The following is an 18,514-nucleotide window of genomic DNA, read 5'->3' as shown; positions in this document are numbered from 1 at the left end:
TATTTACTGGATGCTAACTCTCTTCCCTGGTCAGCACACACATAAATAAACTCCACCAACATCTGGAGTGCATGGTACACATTATATCTGACACTACAGCTTCATATAAAGTACATTAACAGCAGCACCGATAAGAAAATAAACACTTACCGACCAATCAGAGTCAATAATATGTGTCTGCAGCCGGATGCTGTACGAATACGACCCGCACGAATAATCCCCGCATGAATACAGCCCTACACTTCCGGTAAGTTTAGAGCACTTTCTAAAGAGAGCGCCACTTACCGAAAGCGGCACGAATACGCCCGCACGAATAGACCTTTTCGCAGTGACGTCAGAGTCGGGGACACGTGACCATACCTTCCTTAGCAACGCACGCCGCCATTTTAAGAGGGGGCAACAAAGTCATTAGCAACCATGATTTGACCGCCGAAACCACGCGGTTTTGACCCGGAGAAAAACGTCTGGTGATTATTTCGGAAATCTTGAGCCAAAAGCCAAGCTACGGTATAAAGAAAAAATAGAACTGGTTGGTTTGCAGTCATGTCCGTACCAAATTCCTCTGGTTTCATGGGAAAACGACCCTACTAGTGTCCAGATCTTCATTGGCACTCCATTTACGAGTACCTTATCAACAGCCCAGGCATCCACACAATGGAGAAGATGAAGACTTATAAAAGCCTGGACTCATACGTTTTCTTTGAGGTATGCTTATATTTATATGTTTTTGTGCATACAGGTCAATGTCAGAATGATAAATGCCTTGTAAGATACGGCTACACCAGCTCCGCTATGCTAAGCTAATGTTAAGCTAACGGGGTGAGCCATTACACCTTTTAATTTCAAGTGGAAGTAGTGTATGTATATTAGTTAGATGTGCATTATCAAAACTAAGAGTCAGATACCTGTAAATGAGCTCTACCCACCCGAGGCCCAAGGGTATGAGGTGCTAACAATAATGAGGACAATGCTGCTGATTACAGCATAGTAGTTAGCAGAACGAAAGGGAGGAGAGAAGGGAGACTTGTTTGTTCAGTATTGAGTTTAGGAGTGTTTAAAAATAGCAGTGTGAGTAGAAAGACCCCTGACTTTTTGTGGGAAGCACAGCTAGCACTAGCCTAAGTTAAGTAGCTAGCCCTCAACATTTCAGATAATTATAGACATCATAAGCTGCAGTCAATTCCAGCCACTTTCAGTACAAAAAAAAAAAACGCTAATATTCTATTTGTAAATAAAAATATGACGAGAAATACAGGGAATATTGGACGCGCATCACGAGGTGCATTTCCTTGAAAACGACCTATTCGTGGATTTTATACCGACTTCAAGACATGTTTTGGACAAAATATTTTACTGGCTTGTTTCGTCTGGATGACCAAGGTTGGATTATGGCCGTTTTTTGTGGAATATTTTCATCTGTGTGTAATAATGAACCCGGAAATGTGAGTCGCGCTGTGTATGTTAAAGCCGTGTACAGAGAACGGATGGATGGATATTCGTTGTTTGTCGGACAAATGTGGTTATATCACCCGCTGTGGTAATCACATCTGAAAGTGGTTTATACCGGCGGATTCATGAGAATCTAAGCTTTCCATCGGCGTATAGTGTTTGTATAATCGCGTTTGCAGTTTCAGACATTTAGCAAATTGCTTATGCAGATTTCAAAGTGTACCGCGGGCGGGACACTGAAGCGCAACGGGTTAAGCTTATTAATTAATAATTTCAGAAAATCAGTTAAGGGGTAATAGTTTCATGAAACACAACATACCATTGACGAAATGCTGACTGCAAACATAGGACCATTTTGACTGTGGGCTCCATGTGGTTCCATCATTGTTAATCCGCTTCAATGCTTTGAGCCATAAAGTCCTTTTCTGGCCCTTTCCAGTCGGAATTCTGAAAAAGGAAATGTTCTTGTTGCTCCATGACTGAGAACTACAGCCAAAAACAGCGCAGGTTTTGGGCATATCTGCTTTTGGTCGTTAAAATCGGGTGGGAAAAGTGGGAAAGTACTGGTCGTCAAGGCAAAGCATACCCCTCTTAAAATGGCGGAATCGCGTTGCTAGGGGCAGTGACCGGCGGTGACATTCGATGATGACGTTTCGGAAAAAGGTCTATACGGCCCTACCGCAATTTACGTTTTACATTGGCGATTTCATTCAGAATATACTTACAACACAAAAGGATTATTCAAGGAGAATTCCCCACGAATACGACCCGCACGAATAATCCCCGCATGAATACGGCCCTTTGAACGGGGAATTCTCCTTGAATAATCCTTTTGTGTTGTAAGTATATTTTGAGTGAAATCACTAATTTAAAATGTAAATTGCGGTAGGGCCGTATTCGTGTGGGCGTATTCATGCAGCCTCCGGTAAGTGGCGCTCTCTTTAAAAAGTGCTCTAAACTTACCGGAAGTGTAGGGCCGTATTCATGCAGGTCGTATTCATGCAGGTCGTATTCGTGCAGCATCCGGCTGCAGACATACACTTCTCATCAGAGTCCTTTCAGTGTCTGCTGGTAGAATCAGTCGAAGGTAGAAAACTGGTTAAAACAAGCCAACAGGCAGAAAAACTGTTTGTGGAAAAGGTTCTGCTGCTCCACCGATAAATAAACCAACAGTTATTATATCAGAATTAAATAAAAACAGGAGAACAGAGTCTCTGCTGCCTCCTCCATAGGACCTGTCAATCATTCCATTCTTTGCTGAGATAATCCATCCCACCTCACAGGTGTGCCATATCAAGATGCTGATTAGACACCATGATTAGTGCACAGGTGTGCCTTAGACTGCCCACAATAAAAGGACACTCTGAAAGGTGCAGTTTGGTTTTATGGGGGGGTCCATTCCTCTTCAATCTCTGTGTGAAGTTGCTGGATATTGGCGGGAACTGGTACACACTGTCGTATACGCCAATCCAGAGCATCCCAGACATGCTCAGTGGGTGACATGTCCGGTGAGTCTGCTGGCCATGCAAGAACTGGGACGTTTTCAGCTTCCAACAGTTGTGTACAGATCCTGCGACATGGGGCCGTGCATTATCCTGCTGCATTATCCGGCTTCCTGGCTTTCCCGTATGAAGCGCTGTAAACTCTATTTTAAGGTGCAGACAGCACAACTGAGCCTTTCTGAAGAGCAGCTGGCGTGACAGTGTTTCAGTCAGGAGCTTTCTAACTGAGCGAGCCAACCTGAAGAAAGCGTGGAGAGACGATGCCGAGGTGTGGGAAGAATTTTTTGAAGAAAGACCAAATGAATGTGTTTTAGAAATGTTTTATATGTAGACTTGTGATGACACAGTACGTCTGTTCCTCTGATTTTATTTTATTTTTTATTCAGAATGTAAGAATCTATTTTTATAATGCCCTCTGAGCAGACAAAGCTTCGGGCCCCCCTCAGATCTCTGGCGCCCCCTGGGGAGGCGTGGAGCTCAGGTTGGGAACCAGTGTGCACGTGAATGTTATGCTGTCATCAATGGTGCTTTGTGACATTTGTGAAGCTGTTGGTTTATCTGACAGCTCGTTGAATGATGCTTTTCCTCAAACGCATCGCCCAGAGACCCCCTAAGGGACCAAACCCTCCGATCACATCAGGATAAAGCTCCAAAATGCTTCTGGGTTGAAGACGTCCAGCAGCCGCTTTGATGTCCTGCTGTCAGTGTGTCTGTAAATGAACAGGAGCCCCTACAAGCTCAGTGATGTTGTGTACTCATGGGAACACGCCGAGTCCTTTAGTGCTTCCCTAATGAACGGTAATGATCTGAACTGTGTTTCTCTGTCTGGAAATGAGTTCTGGACTTTTTCGGTTCTGCTGCCCCTTAAGCTTCACGGGCCCGTATTCGGGCCGAAAATGGCCGGCTGAAGTTTAACGGCAAAAGCATTTTTAGCTTTAAACGGGACGATAGAAACACTATACATCCATGGAAAGCTTAGAGTCTCATGAATCCGCCGGTATAAACCACTTTCAGATGTGATTACCACAGCGGGTAATATAAACACATTTCTAAAACAAACAACAAAAGTTTAAAGGGACACATGAAGGGCATAACTTACGTTTCGATGGTCTTTTACCGGTCAACGATGAAAATAATCCACAAAAACCGGCCATAATCCAAGAGTAGTCATCCAGACAATACTAGCAAGTATCATATTTTGTTCAAAACATGTCTAGAAATAAGTAAATAATCCACAAATAGCTCGGCTCCGTGCGCGTCCACGTGGCGCACGGTGGAGCTGCGCGTTCCATAATTCACTGCATTTTTATCCATAATTTTATGAAGCTTTCTGTAATCCACACGATCTCGGTCAGAAAATGGCGACTGAAGCCTCTGCTTTCGATCCCAGCCGCGTTTCAGCCAATCAAGTGACTCATCGCTGCCTCCGAAGCCTAAACAGCCAGCCGTTGCCCAGACCGATGGATCCATAGATATATACAAACACTGGATGGCTCATGAGCGCTGTCAGCCTATGGGGAGCGACGTCGCCACATGGCGGCCATCTTGGGACAGGGCTGCTCGATCACTCATAACATTAAAGTCAATGGAGCATGGATTTTAAAATCACTGTAGATTGCTCAATTTTCAACCGATTTTACAACAGCTTGGTTTGTTATAAACGTCAGAGATGTACTTGTTTTACTGCTTTCATAAGAATAATTAAAACCATTGAATTCATATAATAATGAACACAGATATCAGCTTTTTTCAGCATAAATGGATGTAAATGTAATTTTAATATTTAGCATTGCACTTTTTTATTACTATCAGCTTTCTAATGCACAGATAAAAACAAAGCTCAACCAAAATCAATGCACAACAAACAGATGTTGTCTTTTCTTTTCATGAACCTGGTGCCTACGTTACCCACAATGCATTTCGGCTGCAGGCTAACTAATCCAGGCATAGATGTATACAAACAATAAGTCTGAGGTCTCAATCAAAGTCTCTTAACAAGCAAATAAATACAACCACAACCACAAAGAATGTAATTTCGCCTAAAGATTAGGTTCTCAAAAAACGTTGGTCTCAGGAAAACCTAATAATTGAAAATCAGATTGTGAGTAACACCATCTTCAATGTGAGTAGCCAGGCAGAAAAGACACACAACTATGCCGCATTTTTCAAAACGAAAAGCTGCGATTTCGGAATTGAGCCCGAATCATAGCCACGTTAATAAGGCTTGTAATAAACTAAACCGTTTGTAAATCAATCAAGAATTGAGCGAGTTGTGAGTGTTAAAGTGAGGAAATCATCCACCTTACCATTGACTACAGTACAGTGCGCCAGAGCAGTCCCCTGTCCTAAGATGGCCGCCAAGTGACGCCGCCGCCGACTTCGCCTTGAGACATCTAGCGTTTGTATATATCTATGGATGGATCTGGTGAGTCTCATCTCTCCACTAAATTCAGAGCAAAATGACGCCGGAGGAAACGTTTGACTGACAGGGCTGATAGCCAATGAGCTTGCTGAATAGCCGAGAGGCGGGCTTTAGCGGCGCTGTGTGACTTTTCACACCTCCGGCTCTCCTGCTGCAGCTTTTCTCTGTCTCCGTCTGAGCCTCTGATTCAGATCAAGATCCACACTGAAGCTTATCTGAAGTGATTTTTTTTAGTTCTTTATGAGTTTTTGGAATGAAAATAGTGTGAAAAAACGCTAATAAACGACTATATACCATTTTTTCACAGGGTGTACATAGGGTGTCCAAAATTGACATAATTGGGCATATTAGTACAAAAACGTGTGAAACACTCATTTCTTGTAGTTTTGCTCTGAAATTTTGTCCTGAACTATGTAAGACCCCAAGCTGTTGCCTTGTTGTGTTTCAAGCTCTCACAGTGCTGCCACACTGATTTTCAGGTGTTTTATTAGGGAAAAAATTTAGGCGAGAATAAAATTCCTCCTAATTCAGTGTGTTCCAACATAAATAACTCTGTGTCAGTAGAACCTAGAGTAATTTTGACTGCACTGGGTGACAATGCAGGTTGTCAGCTTTCAAAGGAGACCCCAGCCATGCCTGTACTCCAAACAGTTCAAGAACAGCATTCAATTTACTTTCTGTACATCTTCAGTAGAAATTTCAGGGGAAAATTGACCGCAGCTTAAGGGAGGAACTCATTCACACAACAAGCAAGAAGAGCGAGTTTTACTGATAAATATGGAATCACTTTAGATATGTTTAGGATTTTTGGAAGATTTTTGCTCATTAAAAAAAAAAACATTTACAAGCATTTTCTTGCTAAATTTGTTTTTTTAAATAAAACTTTTAAGGAATTACTGTAATTTTCTTCCTGAAGGTTTTGCAAATTTTCAGAGATTTGTGGATTTTTTTTGCTGAATTTTTGGATTTTTTTCCAGACAAGGAAACAATATTTTTTGGTAAATGAAGGCAACAGGAGGGTTAAAGATAAATACAGCTGGTGTCTGAACGTGGAGGATGAGGTCTCCAGAATTAAACCCAGAACAGACTGACTGTGCTCCACATCCATCTCCTCAGCAGAGACTGAGCCTCACAGGAACAGAGTTATGACCAAAACGGACATTTTCACCTCAACCATGTTACGTTTCCTCAGTGCCACAGCTTATGGCTGTTACTCTGACTGCTTCCATGGAAGTTAAAGGGTAGAAATCAGTACGTTTGCACATGACAGCAGCAGTGTTCTCTGATGAACTCCATGGAGATTCAATTCAATTTTATTTTATTTATATAGCGTCAATTACAGTCAAATCGTCTCAAGACGCTTTACAGAACCCATATGCCTGAGATGACTCTGACATGTTCTGCTGTCATCATGGAGTAAACCGTTAGATGTAAAATCATTTCATGGTGGTCAGGCTGTTCTCTTCCTTCTTCTGTGTTTATTTACAGCTATCGGTGTGTGTCGTGTGCACGTTTTGTTGGGTTTCAGTCACCGAGGAGGACCGTGTGGGTCACCAGGCTCAGGAACCGTTATTTTGGGGGTCGGGCTGAAAGGTTTGGGAACTCCTGCTTCAAACTACAATAAATAACCAGTAAACTATAATAAATAATCTTTAAACTGTAATAAATAAACATTTAAACAAAAATAAACCCTTATTTTATAATAAAAAAAATACTTGATATGAGCTGCAGTTTTCTGACCGGCCGCTCCACCTGGGGGCGCTGTGTCCTCCACCAGACCAGAATGCAGCCTCCTCAGCAGAAGAAGCAGACCTCCGGGTCCAGACACCGACTGTCCTCCGGACGTGTAGCCGACCATGAGTGCTCTCCTGCGGCCTGCCGTCCTGCTCCTCCTCGGCCTCTCCCTGGCCGTCCTGCCCGCGTCCTCCTCCCGGTTCCGGATCCCTCCTCACGACCAGGTGGCCCGGATGGCCCGGTTCGTCGCCCACCGCTGTGACTGGGCCTCCATGGCCACCGTGTCCACCCACCCGCCGGTGGTCGGTCAGCCCTTCTCCAACGTCTTCTCGGTCAGCGACGGTCCTCCGGGGACCAGCTCCGGGGTGCCCTACCTGTACCTGACCCGGATGGAGGTGTCGGTCCAGGACCTGCAGGTGAGTCCAGAAACCTGTTCAGTAGCGACTGGCGGTGGGTCAGAACCTCCACAGAGAAGCCCTTAGACTCTGGTTTATACCGTATTTAAGCTCGTTTATATGCAGAAATATGCATAAATATACATTTAAATTAGTTTAAAGTGTAAATACTAGTAATGTTTACACTTTAAACGCATTTTTATGTACATAAATATACATAAATATGAATTTAAAGTGTAAATATTCTGTTAACTTCTGTTCTTTCTAAAATATTTACACTTTAAACTCATTTGTGTATTTATACATATAGATGGGTTTTGTAGAATATATTTTAAACTCATTTATTTATAAATATGTGTAGGATATATACGTGGATTGACTTGTAGCTTCTTAAGATGTTCCACCTTGGATCAGAGGTGGAACATCTTCAAGAACCAACGATGAGTTTTGTGTCTTATTTTTGTCGTTTTGTGTCATTTTGTTGTTTTGTGCTTTAAATGTTCCAGAGTCTGTCGATAAAACTCCACTCTTCAGTTTGTGTTTAGCTGTAGCATGACTCAGCAGTTTGTGCTGACAGTGACTCAGCAGTTTGTGTCATGTGAGGGTCTGCTGCAGATAAGAGTCTATCTGTGAAAACGCTTTAAGCTGCAGAACAGTAGCAGAGTTCAGGTTCATTACTGAGGCAGTGAAACCTGTAAAAGGCTAAAAGTTCAGTTTTTATTAAACTTTAAAAGCTGCAGATCAAGTTCAGTTTTTATTAAACTTTATAAAACTGCAGATCAAGTTCAGTTTTTATTAAACTTTAAAAAGCTGCAGATCAAGTTCAGTTTTTATTAAACTTTAAAAAGCTGCAGATAAAGTTCAGTTTTTATTAAACTTTAAAAGCTGCAGATAAAGTTCAGTTTTTATTAAACTTTAAAAAGCTGCAGATAAAGTTCAGTTTTTATTAAACTTTAAAAGCTGCAGATAAAGTTCAGTTTTTATTAAACTTTAAAAAGCTGCAGATAAAGTTCAGTTTTTATTAAACTTTAAAAAGCTGCAGATAAAGTTCAGTTTTTATTAAACTTTAAAAGCTGCAGATAAAGTTCAGTTTTTATTAAACTTTAAAAAGCTGCAGATAAAGTTCAGTTTTTATTAAACTTTAAAAGCTGCAGATAAAGTTCAGTTTTTATTGAGGACGAACTTCTCTGGACAGAATAAAGTTCAGACTGAGTTAAAAACAGGATCACTGATGTGGGGTTAGAAATAAGTGCAGACGTGGTGTTGGTCTGAAACACTGAACAATGATCCTAAACCTGAACGGTTTAGTTTATATTTGGGTATAATCTGTCTAACTCGTAATAAACAGACTCAGACTACTGATGACAGTAATGATACTAACAGAGGTCAGTAGGTGGCGCTAGTTCTCCATCTGACTACAGCATGGAGCTGATGTGTGTTCACTCATCAGTAAAGTTCATTAATTCATCTTTTAACATGTTTACCATTTATTCTGAAATACAACAAAATAAACAGCTACAAAGCAAAATAATAAATAAATGTAGTTCATAAAGCAAACTGTAGTTCAGTCTAAATAACAAACATTAAAGTGTTGTAAGAACTGGAAAGTTGGTCATAAAATAATAAATCCTGGTTACTGCAGACAGCTGCTCTTCTCTGACATCGTTACTTCTTCTCCAGATGTTGAGGTAGTGTTCAGTGTTCTGATGTCCAGGTGTTCAATTCCTCTGTAATGAACGAGCACACGCGTGTTCTAAACCGGTCTGATATTGGAACCTGTAAAATCCTGCTCCCTCTGATAATTTAACTGAGTAGCCACTTTCGAATGGTTAAATTAACTACCAGTGACGTCTGTTAACGGCAGCTTTTCCTCTTATGGGTTTGGCTCTTGGTAAGTTGTTAGGTTAAAGTTTAGAGGTTAGGAAAAAAACCCAAGGATAAGTTTGTAATTATGTCACCCACGGCCCCAAAGACGAGTCACCTCTCAGAACCTTTTTTAGATGTAATGCACACAATAACCTGACTTTCTACCACCAGAGAAATATAAATAATTAGTGATTATGATGGGCATAAAGTGAATTTCCAATCTGTTAACTTTAGCTGCAGGAAAAATGTTTATTATAATATTTCAGCAGGGGCAGCATGAGCTCTTAAATCACAACAATCAAACATTAAAATTATTTCAGTGGCTCAGCATGACTCGTAAGTAGAACTATGCTTTCATAAGAGAGAAGTAATAATCACCCAGAGTACATAATTTGGAGACAGAGCAGCCGGCTTGGACATAGTCGACTGCTCACCTGAGACCCGACAAGCCTTTGAGAGCCGCCGGGGTCCAGGGGGAAGTGGACGGGGGTCCGGACCAGATTTAGATCTGCAGGTATCCAATTTAGTTGTTTGAGCCAATAAAAACTTTGTTAATCCATTCTGGTGTTGTTCCTTTGGAAATAATAGAGTCCAGTAATGTTCCTTCAGTCAGTGTTAAATCCAGATCACAGTTCAGTAATCCTCAATGCAGAATAAGCAGTACTTTGGTCCATAATTCCATCAGAACAGTTATTCCTTTGCAGATCATGTTGAATCCTCCGTCCGAGTTACGTGATAAAATCCCCTTAGCTCAGGGCATTTCTACCCTGGTTTGCATCGAGCGACTTCCACCCAACGACCCCCAACTAGCGTCTGGATCAGATGTAATTTATAGTGAACTGAACCTTTTGCATAAGCAATGACTGCACCCTTAATTAACACAGCAATGACTCATACTAAATTAATTTGAGCTTCATCTCTACCCCCTCCCCCCTCACACACGTGTACCATGCACCGACCACATGGACACCTCCACTTTTAAGGAACTGAAACTATCTGCCCCCCCGATCTCTCCTGTCTGCAGCTCAGAGCAGGCCTCTGATCAGGAAATAGAGAAACAGATGTCAGCCTCTAACTGTCGCTGGCATCCCATTGTGCAATCTTTTGGACAATGTGTACAGACTTATTAAAAAAACCCAATCTATTCTGAGTTTAATCTTTACGGTGAACATTTGACCCTGGTTCACTTAACTCCTGACTTCTCACCTCTTTACCTGTTTAAAACCTCTTATTTTAACATTTATCAAAACTCTTAAAAGCATTCCCATTTCATAAAGCATAAGTTCCCCTTTTTAGTCAAATCTATCAAACACATCAGTTTCTATGGTAACCAAGAACACTTTCCACAGTGAGCTGCTGTTCTGACCTGGTTACTTCTTAAAACAAAGATTATCATGACAACCTTTCAAAAATAATCAAACCATCACTTTTTACAGTGAGTCACTCTTCTGATTTTTACACTGTTTCAACATTAAGGAATGTAAGAATAGACACTTGGTTAGTTCAAACTCATTCATTGGGTTATGGCATAACTTGATCCTAAATCACAGGTTATAACATCACAATGTTCCCTTATTCAGCTGTTGTTCTGTCAGAGTCTCCCTCTTGTGGCTGATTCTGGGATCTCATATCTCCATGCTCTACAACAAACCTCAGTGGTGGAAGAAGCTCCTGGAAACCAGCTGCAGGTTTCAGAGGACAGCACCTCTACTAATAAATAATTATTAATGAACAGTAATTATTGGACGGTCCATGGGTCTTTCTTCCTTCCTTTATTATCTTCGTGGGTTTTTAGGATCACATGGTCCAAAGCAGCAGAAGCCAAAGAGCTGTTTAACTTCTAGCCACACATTTATTATTCAGCCAAGGAACATGCTGGAGTCCTGGGATGACCAGCGTCCGTCCATCAGCAGCAGTCCTCTAAAACAGACCAACAGATTGGGATGAACTTTCCAGAGAAGGTCAGAAATGCCTCAAGCATCAGGTGATCAGATTTTATCAGTGATGTTTCTTATAGTCTGGATCTATGGATTGGTTAAAGACGTCTATCACTGCCAGATAGCAGCACAGCTTCACTGTAACCATGACAACAAGTGAATACTACAGCATGTCTCTATATTGGATCCAAACTTGTTTACAGGCTTCACGACGGAGTTTGATGATGTCATCACTGTGCACCGGTAAATCCACACGTTATTTTATCTGATTTCATGATAGGCAGAAAAATGAGAACGATATCGACCGATATTACATTTAATGCCGATATCAGGCCGATAATATCAGATATCAACTTTTATACTTTTTAACGTCCAGAGATTCAGAAAATTTCAGAAGTTTGAATGAAAATAATAAAAATGAAACCAAATGGTTCATTTAAGATTTAATCTACCTGTCAGGTGTCTTACCTGTCCTCTCAAGTGCCTTACTTGAGAGCCTCCGGTTGCGAGACGGCCACTCTACCCACTGAGCTATGCCTCCCCTACATGTCTTACCTGTCCTCTCCGGTGTCTTACCTGTCCCCTCCAGGTGAACCCCCAGGCGTCTCTGTCCATGTCTCTGGCTCAGACTGATTACTGCAGACAGCAGGGCTTCGACCCTCAGAGTCCTCTCTGTGCTCACATCATCCTGTCTGGATCTGTGCTGCAGGTACACACTCACCTGTTCTCACCTGTTAGTCCAGGTGTTCTAATCTGACCAATCACACGACTTCTCTGTGTCTTCAGGTAAACGGGACGGAGGAGGAGTTTGCAAGGAAATCTTTGTTTGTTCGACATCCGGAGATGATCGACTGGCCAACGGACCACAACTGGTTCTTCGCCAAGTTCAACATCACACAGGTACTACTAAAGTACTGCAAATAGTACTTCAAACAGTACTATGAATAGTACTAGTATTAATACTATTAGTACTGTGAATAGTACTACTGATACAATCATCGGTACTGTTGTAGTACTACCATCAGTACTATGAATAGTACTACTAGTACAACCATGCTCTGTGTACTTCTCGGGGTATTTCAGGTATTAAACATTTCCGTCTCTCAGCCAATCAGATCGCAGCAGCTCACCTGTCTCCTTCTCCTTCCAGGTGTGGGTTCTGGATTACTTCGGTGGAGTGAAGACCGTCTCTCCAGAGGAATACTTCCAGGCCACGCCGTTCAAACACCACTGATGGGAGTTGTAGTCCTATGGGTGTGTTTGTAGTCCTACGGGTGTGTTTGTAGTCCTACAGGTGTGTTTGTAGTCCTCAGGGGGTGGCCATGTTGATTTAAAAGAACAATGTCACTTTAAGAAGACCCTGAAAAACCAGCAAACTTCAGATTTTCTGAAGTTCTCCCATTTTAGTGGAAAATCTGAAGTTTTTATAGACTTTTTAAGGAGGGTTTTTAAATATGAATCCACATTTCGTCAACACCAGGTTTTATTTTAAATTTATGATGTCATTGTGATTTATTTTTGATAAATCTTTCTTTTTTTTATCTTTTCCAGATAAGTGCCTTCAGAATCATGAGACGAAATGACTGCAGATTTATCCTATTATGAGCTTTATCACTTTATTCATTCAGAACCTTGAATTCTACTTTAAATTAAAAATCCTCTCATTTAAGTTGTTCATTTCAGTGTTTTTAGGCTTTAATTTGAATTAAAACATTTAAATTCAGCCTTTAAAGTGAATAAATCTGCATTAAATGTGTGAAATTGTTTTTGTTGTTTAGACATAAATCAGAACATTTAGATCCATCATTAAACCAGTAGAAACCGTTGAATCAATCCAGAGGAAAGCTTTGAAGTCATTTTGTTTTCTCTGCATTATTGTGATTTTTATAAAACAGTTTTTATTCTCGTTTATTTTTAATAACTTCGTCAGAGGCTTTTATTTCAATATGAAACCTTTACTTTTAGTTGTGTTGCTGCAGAAAACCGACTTTATAACAAATGAAACGCACAAGAAACTACTCTTATTTTGACATATGCTTAAAAACGAGCTTGTTGGGGGCGGGGCTAGTGTATGATGCGGGCGGGGCTTGTAGTATTTCCTTGTTTGAGGGCGGGGCTTCAGTCATCCTTTAGATCTGGATGCTGCTAGAACCAAAGTTTGCTGTTAAACATGATTGTTGTTTGTATAAATAAAGGTTTGAGTTTAAAATGAGACGTTTGGATTCAGTTTTTATTGTTTCTAAGAGTGTGAACGTCTGTGGAACAAAATAATAAGTAATAATTCAGATCCCCTTGGTCGGTCTGGTGAGGAGGTTCTTTAGTGTTCTAGATGATGGAGTGAAGATGAGGAGGTTCTTTATTGTTCTAGATGATGGAGTGAAGATGAGGAGGTTCTTTATTGTTCTAGATGATGGAGTGAAGATGAGGAGGTTCTTTATTGTTCTAGATGGAGAGAAGATGAGGAGGTTCTTTATTGTTCTAGATGATGGAGTGAAGATGAGGAGGTTCTTTATTGTTCTAGATGATGGAGTGAAGATGAGGAGGTTCTTTATTGTTCTAGATGATGGAGTGAAGATGAGGAGGTTCTTTAGTGTTCTAGATGATGGAGAGAAGATGAGGAGGTTCTTTATTGTTCTAGATGATGGAGTGAAGATGAGGAGGTTCTTTATTGTTCTAGATGATGGAGTGAAGATGAGGAGTTCTTTATTGTTCTAGATGATGGAGTGAAGATGAGGAGGTTCTTTATTGTTCTAGATGATGGAGTGAAGATGAGGAGGTTCTTTATTGTTCTAGATGATGGAGTGAAGATGAGGAGGTTCTTTATTGTTCTAGATGATGGAGAGAAGATGAGGAGGTTCTTTAGTGTTCTAGATGATGGAGTGAAGATGAGGAGGTTCTTTATTGTTCTAGATGATGGAGAGAAGATGAGGAGGTTCTTTAGTGTTCTAGATGATGGAGTGAAGATGAGGAGGTTCTTTATTGTTCTAGATGATGGAGTGAAGATGAGGAGGTTCTTTAGTGTTCTAGATGATGGAGAGAAGATGAGGAGGTTCTTTAGTGTTCTAGATGATGGAGTGAAGATGAGGAGGTTCTTTATTGTTCTAGATGATGGAGTGAAGATGAGGAGGTTCTTTATTGTTCTAGATGATGGAGAGAAGATGAGGAGGTTCTTTATTGTTCTAGATGATGGAGTGAAGATGAGGAGGTTCTTTATTGTTCTAGATGATGGAGAGAAGATGAGGAGGTTCTTTATTGTTCTAGATGATGGAGTGAAGATGAGGAGGTTCTTTATTGTTCTAGATGATGGAGAGAAGATGAGGAGGTTCTTTATTGTTCTAGATGATGGAGAGAAGATGAGGAGGTTCTTTATTGTTCTAGATGATGGAGAGAAGATGAGGAGGTTCTTTAGTGTTCTAGATGATGGAGTGAAGATGAGGAGGTTCTTTATTGTTCTAGATGATGGAGTGAAGATGAGGAGGTTCTTTATTGTTCTAGATGATGGAGTGAAGATGAGGAGGTTCTTTATTGTTCTAGATGATGGAGTGAAGATGAGGAGGTTCTTTATTGTTCTAGATGATGGAGTGAAGATGAGGAGGTTCTTTATTGTTCTAGATGATGGAGTGAAGATGAGGAGGTTCTTTATTGTTCTAGATGATGGAGTGAAGATGAGGAGGTTCTTTATTGTTCTAGATGATGGAGTGAAGATGAGGAGGTTCTTTATTGTTCTAGATGATGGAGAGAAGATGAGGAGGTTCTTTATTGTTCTAGATGATGGAGTGAAGATGAGGAGGTTCTTTAGTGTTCTAGATGATGGAGTGAAGATGAGGAGGTTCTTTATTGTTCTAGATGATGGAGTGAAGATGAGGAGGTTCTTTATTGTTCTAGATGATGGAGTGAAGATGAGGAGGTTCTTTATTGTTCTAGATGATGGAGTGAAGATGAGGAGGTTCTTTATTGTTCTAGATGATGGAGAGAAGATGAGGAGGTTCTTTATTGTTCTAGATGATGGAGTGAAGATGAGGAGGTTCTTTATTGTTCTAGATGATGGAGTGAAGATGAGGAGGTTCTTTATTGTTCTAGATGATGGAGTGAAGATGAGGAGGTTCTTTATTGTTCTAGATGATGGAGTGAAGATGAGGAGGTTCTTTATTGTTCTAGATGATGGAGTGAAGATGAGGAGGTTCTTTATTGTTCTAGATGATGGAGTGAAGATGAGGAGGTTCTTTATTGTTCTAGATGATGGAGTGAAGATGAGGAGGTTCTTTAGTGTTCTAGATGATGGAGTGAAGATGAGGAGGTTCTTTATTGTTCTCGATGATGGAGTGAAGATGAGGAGGTTCTTTATTGTTCTCGATGATGGAGTGAAGATGAGGAGGTTCTTTATTGTTCTAGATGATGGAGAGAAGATGAGGAGGTTCTTTATTGTTCTAGATGATGGAGTGAAGATGAGGAGGTTCTTTATTGTTCTAGATGATGGAGTGAAGATGAGGAGGTTCTTTATTGTTCTAGATGATGGAGTGAAGATGAGGAGGTTCTTTATTGTTCTAGATGATGGAGTGAAGATGAGGAGGTTCTTTATTGTTCTCGATGATGGAGTGAAGATGAGGAGGTTCTTTATTGTTCTAGATGATGGAGTGAAGATGAGGAGGTTCTTTATTGTTCTCGATGATGGAGTGAAGATGAGGAGGTTCTTTAGTGTTCTAGATGATGGAGTGAAGATGAGGAGGTTCTTTAGTGTTCTAGATGATGGAGTGAAGATGAGGAGGTTCTTTATTGTTCTAGATGATGGAGTGAAGATGAGGAGGTTCTTTATTGTTCTCGATGATGGAGTGAAGATGAGGAGGTTCTTTATTGTTCTAGATGATGGAGTGAAGATGAGGAGGTTCTTTAGTGTTCTAGATGATGGAGTGAAGATGAGGAGGTTCTTTAGTGTTCTAGATGATGGAGTGAAGATGAGGAGGTTCTTTATTGTTCTAGATGATGGAGTGAAGATGAGGAGGTTCTTTATTGTTCTAGATGATGGAGTGAAGATGAGGAGGTTCTTTATTGTTCTAGATGATGGAGTGAAGATGAGGAGGTTCTTTATTGTTCTAGATGATGGAGTGAAGATGAGGAGGTTCTTTAGTGTTCTCGATGATGGAGTGAAGATGAGGAGGTTCTTTATTGTTCTCGATGATGGAGTGAAGATGAGGAGGTTCTTTATTGTTCTTTATTGTTCTCGATGATGGAGTGAAGATGAGGAGGTTCTTTATTGTTCTAGATGATGGAGTGAAGATGAGGAGGTTCTTTATTGTTCTCGATGATGGAGTGAAGATGAGGAGGTTCTTTATTGTTCTAGATGATGGAGTGAAGATGAGGAGGTTCTTTATTGTTCTAGATGATGGAGTGAAGATGAGGAGGTTCTTTATTGTTCTAGATGATGGAGTGAAGATGAGGAGGTTCTTTATTGTTCTAGATGATGGAGAGAAGATGAGGAGGTTCTTTATTGTTCTAGATGATGGAGTGAAGATGAGGAGGTTCTTTATTGTTCTAGATGATGGAGTGAAGATGAGGAGGTTCTTTATTGTTCTAGATGATGGAGTGAAGATGAGGAGGTTCTTTATTGTTCTAGATGATGGAGTGAAGATGAGGAGGTTCTTTATTGTTCTAGATGATGGAGTGAAGATGAGGAGGTTCTTTATTGTTCTAGATGATGGAGTGAAGATGAGGAGGTTCTTTATTGTTCTAGATGATGGAGTGAAGATGAGGAGGTTCTTTATTGTTCTAGATGATGGAGTGAAGATGAGGAGGTTCTTTATTGTTCTAGATGATGGAGAGAAGATGAGGAGGTTCTTTATTGTTCTAGATGATGGAGAGAAGATGAGGAGGTTCTTTATTGTTCTAGATGATGGAGTGAAGATGAGGAGGTTCTTTATTGTTCTAGATGATGGAGTGAAGATGAGGTTCTTTATTGTTCTAGATGATGGAGTGAAGATGAGGAGGTTCTTTAGTGTTCTAGATGATGGAGAGAAGATGAGGAGGTTCTTTATTGTTCTAGATGATGGAGTGAAGATGAGGAGGTTCTTTATTGTTCTCGATGATGGAGTGAAGATGAGGAGGTTCTTTATTGTTCTCGATGATGGAGTGAAGATGAGGAGGTTCTTTAGTGTTCTAGATGATGGAGTGAAGATGAGGAGGTTCTTTATTGTTCTAGATGATGGAGTGAAGATGAGGAGGTTCTTTATTGTTCTAGATGATGGAGTGAAGATGAGGAGGTTCTTTATTGTTCTCGATGATGGAGTGAAGATGAGGAGGTTCTTTATTGTTCTAGATGATGGAGTGAAGATGAGGAGGTTCTTTATTGTTCTAGATGATGGAGTGAAGATGAGGAGGTTCTTTATTGTTCTAGATGATGGAGTGAAGATGAGGAGGTTCTTTATTGTTCTAGATGATGGAGTGAAGATGAGGAGGTTCTTTATTGTTCTAGATGATGGAGAGAAGATGAGGAGGTTCTTTATTGTTCTAGATGATGGAGTGAAGATGAGGAGGTTCTTTATTGTTCTAGATGATGGAGTGAAGATGAGGAGGTTCTTTATTGTTCTAGATGATGGAGTGAAGATGAGGAGGTTCTTTATTGTTCTAGATGATGGAGTGAAGATGAGGAGGTTCTTTTGTGTTCTAGATGATGGAGTGAAGATGAGGAGGTTCTTTATTGTTCTAGATGATGGAGTGAAGATGAGGAGGTTCTTTATTGTTCTAGATGATGGAGAGAAGATGAGGAGGTTCTTTATTGTTCTCGATGATGGAGTGAAGATGAGGAGGTTCTTTATTGTTCTAGATGATGGAGTGAAGATGAGGAGGTTCTTTATTGTTCTTTATTGTTCTCGATGATGGAGTGAAGATGAGGAGGTTCTTTATTGTTCTAGATGATGGAGTGAAGATGAGGAGGTTCTTTATTGTTCTTTATTGTTCTCGATGATGGAGTGAAGATGAGGAGGTTCTTTATTGTTCTAGATGATGGAGTGAAGATGAGGAGGTTCTTTATTGTTCTAGATGATGGAGTGAAGATGAGGAGGTTCTTTATTGTTCTAGATGATGGAGTGAAGATGAGGAGGTTCTTTATTGTTCTAGATGATGGAGTGAAGATGAGGAGGTTCTTTATTGTTCTAGATGATGGAGTGAAGATGAGGAGGTTCTTTATTGTTCTAGATGATGGAGTGAAGATGAGGA

The 18,514-nt window shown here is 40.5% G+C and overlaps 2 protein-coding genes across 35 annotated transcripts; both read left to right on the top strand.

Moving 5' to 3' along the window:
• Positions 1-7,146: 7,146 nt before the first annotated feature.
• Positions 7,147-13,517, top strand: LOC110970377 (cellular repressor of E1A-stimulated genes 1). Of its 4 annotated transcripts, none has more exons than XR_002597045.2 (5): positions 7,151-7,523; positions 11,895-12,014; positions 12,092-12,205; positions 12,456-12,599; positions 12,857-13,517. XR_002597045.2 is itself a non-coding variant. In XM_022220647.2 (5 exons), exons 1-4 carry the CDS (start codon positions 7,230-7,232, stop codon positions 12,537-12,539), a joined length of 612 nt encoding a protein of 203 aa, XP_022076339.1. In that variant the 5' UTR covers positions 7,151-7,229; the 3' UTR covers positions 12,540-12,559; positions 12,857-13,517. The 4 variants fall into 4 exon arrangements, 3 of the variants coding, with proteins under 3 accessions (XP_022076336.1, XP_022076339.1, XP_022076338.1); XM_022220647.2 differs by having other exon boundaries at positions 12,456-12,559; XM_022220646.2 differs by having other exon boundaries at positions 12,456-12,579.
• Positions 13,518-14,010: 493 nt separating this feature from the next.
• On the top strand, positions 14,011-18,395 carry LOC127531939 (uncharacterized). 31 transcript variants are annotated; one of them, XM_051942438.1, is made up of 3 exons: positions 14,011-15,056; positions 15,681-16,460; positions 16,549-18,395. In XM_051942438.1, the coding sequence occupies exons 1-3, from the start codon at positions 14,035-14,037 to the stop codon at positions 18,173-18,175; spliced, it is 3,429 nt and encodes a 1,142-aa protein (XP_051798398.1). In that variant the 5' UTR covers positions 14,011-14,034; the 3' UTR covers positions 18,176-18,395. The 31 variants fall into 31 exon arrangements, with proteins under 31 accessions (XP_051798398.1, XP_051798379.1, XP_051798388.1 ...); XM_051942419.1 differs by having other exon boundaries at positions 15,252-16,460; XM_051942428.1 differs by having other exon boundaries at positions 14,011-15,290.
• Positions 18,396-18,514: the final 119 nt, after the last annotated feature.

Source organism: Acanthochromis polyacanthus, chromosome 22 (assembly GCF_021347895.1).
Source record: "Acanthochromis polyacanthus isolate Apoly-LR-REF ecotype Palm Island chromosome 22, KAUST_Apoly_ChrSc, whole genome shotgun sequence".
Lineage (NCBI taxonomy): Eukaryota > Metazoa > Chordata > Actinopteri > Pomacentridae > Acanthochromis > Acanthochromis polyacanthus.
Note: the sequence above shows the minus strand (reverse complement) of the source record. Positions and strands in the feature narration are given on the sequence as shown.